General features: G+C 43.9%; 1 protein-coding gene across 2 annotated transcripts; it reads right to left on the bottom strand.

The window, feature by feature from the left end:
- Nucleotides 1-413: 413 nt before the first annotated feature.
- On the bottom strand, nt 414-6,941 carry AGTR2 (angiotensin II receptor type 2). Of its 2 annotated transcripts, none has more exons than XM_007507525.3 (2): nt 6,534-6,941; nt 414-4,497 (listed from the first exon to the last, which is right to left on the bottom strand). In XM_007507525.3, the coding sequence occupies exon 2, from the start codon at nt 4,485-4,487 to the stop codon at nt 3,336-3,338; it is 1,152 nt and encodes a 383-aa protein (XP_007507587.1). In that variant the 5' UTR covers nt 4,488-4,497; nt 6,534-6,941; the 3' UTR covers nt 414-3,335. The 2 variants fall into 2 exon arrangements, with proteins under 2 accessions (XP_007507587.1, XP_056665816.1); XM_056809838.1 differs by lacking the exon at nt 6,534-6,941 and adding an exon at nt 4,780-5,050.
- Between the last annotated feature and the right edge of the window lie 1,454 nt (nt 6,942-8,395).

The raw sequence follows: 8,395 nt of genomic DNA, 5'->3' as shown, positions 1-8,395 counted from the left end.
AAGACTGGAATCCTAGGCAGGGGTCATCTACCAATCCACCCACCTAAATGTCCTCTGGAGCAAGGGCAGGCTCAGAATGAGCCTCCTGGGTTTGCTCCATGGTCTCTGGACTGAAGCTTGAAGCCAGGTCAGGGCACAGCAAGCCATCAAAATCACTTGGCATTATTATGGCATTTCCATTTACCATCTTTGAGATTCTATCCACATGCTGTGCCCCTCAGACACCCCATTAAAACTCTAACAGAATCCCAGATTTACCGACCTCTCAGCACTCCTGTTCAAAGTTGGAAGAAGTTAAAGTATTCACAGAGACCTTTCTGAAAATAGGCAAGTGTGCCATGATTAACCATTATGTTCTCTTCTTGGAGTGCAAGGGTAGGAGCTGCTGTTGTTTAAAAAACTCAAGAGATTGATGTTTTATAATCCCCAAAGGGCGTTTATTTTATTGATTGCTTTTGGATAATCACAGAAAAAGGGATACTATAAAAATCCCAGTTGATATAGTCTTTAAAGACATATTATTGAGTGCCTTGTACAAGAGGCCCTCAAATCCTTTTTATCGATTACATTTTACATTACACTTTCTACTACTACCCCAAGTAATAATCCCCCTCCCCCAAATAGTAATAGTACTTAGTAAGTGGCACAGTCTATAGACGTGCATTAAATGGCTATTCATGCTCTAAATATTTATGGTTATAATGCCATAGGCAATGTCAGTTTTCACATATGCTTTGGTACAATGTCAGATATATTTTATGTACATCTATAGATGGGTCTCTTCCTCTTCGTATGCTTATATATGGGAAGAGTTGAGCTACTAAGGATTAGCATGGTGCTTAAGTGCTGTGGGGTAAGAGACTACCTCATAGCATTCTCTCTGCTTCAAAGTCCTCGTTGACCAAATCACCGATAGTAAGAGTGCCCATCCAAACAAATCTGCGGTTTCACTTCACCCCCAGTAACAAATGGAAATGGCCAATGATGGAAGGGTTGTTGAAAAGATAAGCACGCTGATATACTGCTGGCCGAGCCAGGAATGCATCGAGGCATTCTGGAAAGCAATCTGGACCGAAGGCAAATCCAAAAAATGGAGGATGAGGCCATGCCCTTTGAAGCAGAGATGCCACCAAGAGGCACATACCGTCAAGGAGGTAAAAAACCGAAAGGGCTCGTCTAAACCACAATATCTATCGTGGCACTTTAGAAAAGAATCGGACACAAAAGGGGCTCCTCAATGGTCAAGGAATCAGTGTGGAGGTACATGAATATAATGGACTATATTGTACTTACTCTAATAAACAGTGAGTATGAAAATTTCAGAAAAGCATGCAAATACTGATGCAGAGTGAAGTCAACAGAGCCTGAAAATGACTATTCCCAATGACTCCACCAACATAAATGAAAAAAACAATAACAAAAAGAGAACCCTGTAATTGCAATAACCGACCCTGGCCACACAGAGATGGGACAATGCAGCCCTCTCCCTTCTCCGTGGAGGTGGGAGACTATGAGTGTGGATCACTGCGTATGCTGCTGGGTTGGCCGGTTTTACTGAACTTTCTCCCCTTCTTTCGTCTCTCCTACAGAGGAGATTCCCTGGGCAGGGGAAAGGGGAGAGATGTATTTGGAAGTGAAAGACATGTCACAACAAAAGAGAGTATTTTAAAAATGTTTCCAATAAAAAGAATAAAGAATACACCATAGAAAATATCTTCCAAAAGTATTAGGAACTTAAATCATATCTAAATGGATATACCTCATCCCCACAGATACAAGAGGATGAATGGAGAAACCAAATACATTGATATAGAAGAATACTGGCATGTATTAGTGAAGGCTATGCGAGCCCTAAGCCACCACTGCCAATTTGGAGAGACACTCGCGAGCTGGAGTAGACGCTGGAAATTGGCATGGTTTTATTCGCATCCTGCAGTGCTTCATGAGTTCAGGTTTCCACCGAGGCAGGCACTGTTTCCGATGGTGTGGCCCAAAGTCCATCCATCTCTTCTCCTGTAAATCCTCCAGAGAACAGAGAGGTAAGTAGGGTGTGCTGACTGGAGCTTTGTCCTTTAGGTGCCAAATCAGAGGGCACTGCAGTACTCACATTCTTTCAGCAAAGAAACAATAGAGATTAACACTGATTTGGTAAGAATCATGAGTTAAGGTAGCAAGTTTTGAGATGACAGGCCATGGGAAGCTCCTCTCTGGCCCTGCCTGGCCTTCTCTCTCCACCCCCATCAATGACTTCCCTAGAAGTCTAGAAGTACAGAAGACTGTACTAGGATAGGAGACTTATTCTGGGTCTTTTAATACCTAATTGGTACCAGCAGATCATTTGCCTCACCTATTGTTTGTGGGGCATGACTGGCCCATTTCCCTATCTCATAGGGAGGTCTCATATCTATGCCTCATGAATATGGGCTCTTCACAGGATCTCCTATGGAAGTCCTTGATTTCCCAGCAACTAATGCCTAGCACTGGAATTTCAGGGAGGAAAAGACAAGACCAGGGCTTTGGGAATGTATTTCAACAGAATCCACTTGAAATGGAGAAATACAAAAGGTAAATGCTTAGTTCAGAGGCCAGTGATTTTGTCCATATGGGTGGATATTGCCTCTCCTAATTCAACTCCCACCCCTGCCCCTTCTCCCCACCCCACCCCACCCCTCCCCATCCCCAGACTTGATTAGATGGCCTTGTGAATTGCTATGTAAGAACAAAAGCTATCAGCAGGTGGCCAAACCTCTGCTGAGTTAAGGAAGTATTTATTGAGTATCTCACACAGTAGGTACTCAAAAAATACTTATTGATCAATTGCAAGTTGCCCTTGGAAAATGGACACACACAGTCCCTAGCCAAGACTGTGCTCAAAACCTTTCCAGTTTGGTAGGGCCTGCTAGTGATGTCCACTAGTCGAACCTTCAAGATCCTTGGTTTGGTCTTCTTCATGGGATGAAGAAACATCAAGACACTATGATAGAGATGATTCCATTCTATGGGGTAAAATGTTATGGTACTTCCTAAAGAAGCAGGAAAGAGGAAGAGCTGGTCTTCATAATGGACCACTGCTCCATTCTTCCTGCTGGCCATTTGAGAAAATTTCCAAAGAGCTTGTAGGTTATGGGTCCCTCTCACCAGAGAAGGCCTCACTCCCTAAGTGAGAGAAACATGTTGAAATTTCTTGGATGAAGGGATGTTTCCAGGATTTTCTAGTTTTTGAGGAGTAAGAAAGTCAAATTTGATTAGAGAGATTCTTCTTTTGTCCAGAGCCATAAATTCTTATCTACAGAAGCCCATGCAACCAAGTTCTTCTGTTTGAGCCATGTACATCTTCATTCCATTAGGGTCTCCACTTCCTTAAGAGAATTCCCTTTTCTAGAAGACATGCTGTCTCTATTCTTGCGGAGTTGAGAAACTCTGAGCTTAAATAGGCGCCGGCATCTCTCTTGGAACTGGTTTCCAACAAAACAGTACAGGAAGGGATTGATGCAGCTGTTTGCAAAGCCCATGCAGATGCCAAAAGGCATGGCAGTGTCGATGGCTGAGATCACATCACAGTTGGTGATGACATGCAGCCATGCCAGAGTATCCAAGAAAGTTAAAACGTGGAAGGGAAGCCAACAGATAACAAAAGCCAGGACAACTGCAGCTGCCATCTTCAGCACCCTGTCTCTCATGAGCTGGTTCTTCCCGAATCCACTGGCCTTCATCAAGTGCTTTCGGATGCCAGCATAGCATGTGGCAATGAACACCAATGGGATCACAAAACCAAGTGCATTCTTCATGAAGGCCATCCCTGCGGACCACTGGGAATACTGCTCAGGAGGGAAGGCCATGATACAGGCATTCACTCCCAAGTGCTCAATGGGCTTAGTGTCTCGGAAATAAAATGTTGGCAGTGAGGACACACATGCCAGGCCCCACACGAGGGGCACAATAAACGACATCTGCCACGGGGTTCTTCTCTGGGACTGGAAGGGGTAGACGACAGCTTGGTACCTGTCTATACTCATGCAAGTGATAAAAAAAACACTGGCATACATGTTCAGGCACAGGAGGGCACTGGAGATTTTACACATCACTGAACCAAAGAACCAGTTGTAGCCATAAGAATAATAAGTGGCCCAGAGTGGGAGAGTGGCTAGAAACAGCAGGTCTGCCATGGCAAGATTGAAGATGTAAATACTGGCAACTTTTTTGGGCCCCCGGTGGCAGCAGAAGAGGGAAACTACCACACTGTTGCCAATTAAACCAAGGACAAAGATGATATAGTAGAGAACAGGAATGAAGGCTAAGTGATACCCTGAGAGCTTCAGCAGGCATTTGGCCGTTGACGTATTATTGTTAGATGTGTTTATAGGTCCGATGTAGGGATCGTTAACCATGTTTTCACTTTTGGTGGAAGATGAGTAGTTGTTCTTTATAGCAAATGGGGTCAGTGAAATATCAGCCTGAAATCTTTGTGAACTAAGTTCACTGGTCATACTCCTTTTCCTAAAATCGACAAAACAAAAGCATTTAGAACATTCAAGTCTTAAAATTTAGAACTTTTCATTTAATTTACCAAAAAGAGTTTGTAATTAGATATAACAATGCTGAATCCTGACTTGTGAAAAAAAGAGTTCTTCTAGTCAACATTTCGGGAATGTGTGAGAACAATCGTTAAACCATCCATACACATTGACCTAGCAATCCCGATGCCAGGTCTACACTTGGCAAATACCTACACCCCCCAAATAGGTGATTCCAGAAATGGATTTTTTACCCAATATTTACCCAAATTTCAGTTGCAACACTTTCCTGTAGTAGCAGAAAATTGGAAAACAAAGTGGGTTCAAAGCCTGGCTTTAAAGTCAGATGATGTGGTCTTGAATTCCAATTCTTCCACATTCCATTTACGTGGTCCTACAGGTCACTTTATGTCTCTGGGTACCAGTTTCCATATCTGTCAAATGAGGGTTTTAGATTAGGGAACCTCTAGGGTCCCTTTCATCTCTAGATCTGTGATGCTCTGATGTCATTATCCCATGGAGTATCCATTGATCGGAAAATGACAATCATGTAACAAACAAAAGGCATCAATAAACAGAAAAGCCAGGTAGCGCAGGGGACAGAATGCCAGGCCTGGAATCAGGAAGCCTCGCCTTCCTAAGTTCAAATCTGGCTACAGAAACTTACTAGCTCGTTAAAGTTCCTTAACACCATCTGCCTCAGTTTCCCCATCTATAAAGCAAATTGAAGGAAATGGAAACCACTCCGGGATCTTTGCCAAGAAATCTCCAAATTAACCTATTTTTCCTAACCTTAGGAAAACAATTGAACAACAACATCAATAAACCTTGTTTAAAAAAGGAAGAGTAGGTTCAGATCTCAGCTCTGCCACCTACTGCTTGTGTGAACCTGAACAACTCATTTGGTTTCCTCATCTAAGATCTCTTGTAGCCCCAAGTCTCTAATTCTCCGAATTCTGTTTCTCAACAGAGAGAAAGCATTCTTTTCTCAAACATGGCAAAAGAGAAATTGAGATTCACGAAGTAAAAGTTCTGAAAGAAAATACCAAGAAAAAAGCATTTTCTTCTCTGCCCTTTTTTCCTCTCTGCTTCCTCTGCCCTGTTCACCCCAGCCCTTCATATTTTCCACAGGCTTAAGGAAAAGGAGCTATTTAAGAAGATTAGCTGTGGAGGGAAGTGGACAAAAGAGAACGGAGCCTCCGAAAGAAGCCAAGTCCCAATTTCAAAGAAGCTGGGCTGCACTTCTTTCTCTCTCTCTCTCTCCCTCTGGTCCCTGGATACCACAGAGAACATGAAAAAATGTCCCAGCACCAATTCCCAAAGGCAAATATTTTCAAAACCTTGAAAGAGTCTCCATGTTCCATGGTGGCATTTCAGTGGGTCTTCTATGGGAGCAGAACCAGGAAACAAGGCAAAATCATTGCATTCGGATCAGGTAGAAGCAGCTTTCCTTGCCAATGGGGAAGAAAATGTGATCTAGCATCTCCCATTTGGCCAAGGTCGGGTTAATTGAGCCATGAGCCATTCACTAATACCCGATCCATCCATTTTCATGATTCAAATCTATCAGTATCTGCTTCGTCGGCAGTTGTAATTTGGGAATCATGAAGGCAAAGGTAAAGGGGTCCTAAGGCAAGTCTACAGGCGCCCAGAACACACAGTTTGTGAGCTAAAAATACTGTCAGCTGTCAGCCAAGAGGTGCCTTAGAAACAAAGAAAGTGGCTGGGGGGACAGTCCTTTCACTGCCCTGACCTAAGCAGGGCTTCCAAAAACGCCTAAAAAGAGTCCCTCTCAAAGGTTGGCCAGTGGCTCGAGTTGAAAATGTATTTAAATTCTCATCGACCAGCTTTGCTGATTTCCTGCTCGACAGCTGCAGAAAACCAAGTCAATCTTTCCGATATTTGGGGGAGACTTGATTAATCTGGATAAAGAGTCAACACTCAGCCTGAAATATTCTCAGAGAGTTCATTTCCTTCATATTTCCCAAAGTTAATTACATAGAAATAGCTCCGACTTACCTTCAAAATGTAGGCTGAAAAATTATTCCACGACTCTGCTTAGCCCTTCCTCTGGACTTCAGAACATAAGAGCTGCAGATCTCTGGTTTCCTTCTTAATATGTTCGGTTTGTCCACTGGGAGTCTTGAACCGACATAATTTGCTGGCTGACTTCTGAACACGTGCCAGCTTTCCAGAAATTTTTTTTTTGGCAGTAAAACATCCCTCTGAAATCCTGCCTTCCCTGAATCCTGAGAGCTCTTCCAAATCGATCCACACCCCCACACCCCCAAACCCAGCACAGTTTCCACAAGTCCACAAATAATCTTGAAGTTGATAGCTCAATTTAAGGAAGGAATATCATATTTACTTACTTTATTGCCTCCTCCCTTTCCCCTGATGTTTATGCTCTAAAATGAGCTGGGCAGGGGAGGGAGAATTATGCAAACATCCCAAGGTTCTGGGTCGCCAATGCCCTTGGCAAACCGCATCCTTGAAAGTCTCACTTCTGTCTGATATGATTGGACATTGGGATCAGAGCCATCACTGGAGAAACGTTCAAAGGACAGTATCTAAAGCGCAGTCTAGGAGTAGGTTCAAATCAATATCTTTCTATTCGATTAAGTAAACAGGCACCATGCTAGGCACTAGGAATGTGGGGACAGCACTGGATAGAGGAGGGGGGGAGGCCCAGGACCTGCATTAAGACCCCACTGTGGTGTCTTTTCTTGTCTCTGTGACCTTGGATGTTTTGCCTCTTCTGTAAAATAAGGCAACTGAAATCTAGTGGAATCTTCTTTATCTATGATTTGCTAAAGTGATTTGCCCAGAATTCCAAAGGAATCTGTGGCCAATTCATTGTGATTTAAATGTTGTCATGGGTTGTCTTCCTCCCTGCTTGGAGCTAAAGAAGAGCTTTGGAAAGGCTCAAGAGTGTATTAGATGGAGAAGGGAAGGAAATGGGGGAAAGGAAGATGATTTACATGTGATGGAAAGGTAGTGTTTTCATACAAGTGGGAGAATTCGGAGAGGAAGCAGATGACTTCTGGGGGACAAAAGGGAAGCCCCCTCCCCACTTCAGCCTCATGGCCATACTGTATTTATTTGTCATAAGGGAGAGTGGAGGGGCTGGAAAGGGACAATCCCCAAGAAGCCATAGTGATAGCAAAATGCATTTTTTTCCAAAAAGATGGAAAAAGGAAGCCGGACACTCCTCCTGGGCCCTTTGGAGGGCACTAGCTCTGAGTACTGCCTAGAGAGAGGCCTTTGGAAGATGCAGCTGGTGGAGGGAGGAATTGCAGAAAGGGTCAGCACTAACAGGCTCTCCTTTCCCTTTCCCCCAGCCAATGGTAAACATCTGGCTCTTCATTTAACCCTGTCTGGTGTGGAAAGAACAAAGTTTGGAGTATTCAGCAGAGCTCCTGGAATTCAAAGCAACAAAAAGAAAAGGGCAAGGTACTCGGGTCTAGGTGTGTTCCGAGGAGGAGGCAGGGGAAGGGGCTCTTATAGAGGAAGGACATGTTCCTCAGTTTCTCTCAAAATGTGTGACAGGGAAAGCGGTGATTATGCCCTCGAAAATAATGCATCAACTCAGAAAAGAGGGCACTTGAGCTAACCGCACAGCTGTGGATTGTACTGTAAGGAAGGAGCCATTTTGCCCACATTGTCTCACTGGATCTTCACAATGACCCCCTGAAGGATGATGTTGTTATGCTGATCTTGTAGATAAGGAAACTGAGGCACGGGGAGCTTAAGTGGCTTGCTTAGTGTCCCACAGGAAGTAAATGTCCGAGGCAGCACTTGAATGCGCATCCTGTCTTCCTGACACCAAGTCTAACAAGCATCCCTATTGACCTCGGTCCCCTCTGCTCGGCCTCTTTCCT

Source organism: Monodelphis domestica, chromosome X (assembly GCF_027887165.1).
Source record: "Monodelphis domestica isolate mMonDom1 chromosome X, mMonDom1.pri, whole genome shotgun sequence".
Taxonomy (NCBI): Eukaryota; Metazoa; Chordata; class Mammalia; order Didelphimorphia; family Didelphidae; genus Monodelphis; species Monodelphis domestica.
Note: the sequence above shows the minus strand (reverse complement) of the source record. Positions and strands in the feature narration are given on the sequence as shown.

Bases quoted from the DNA above. Each gene is read 5' to 3' on its own strand.
- AGTR2 (XM_007507525.3), bottom strand. From the start codon at position 4,487: ATGACCAGTGAACTTAGTTCACAAAGATTTCAGGCTGATATTTCACTG.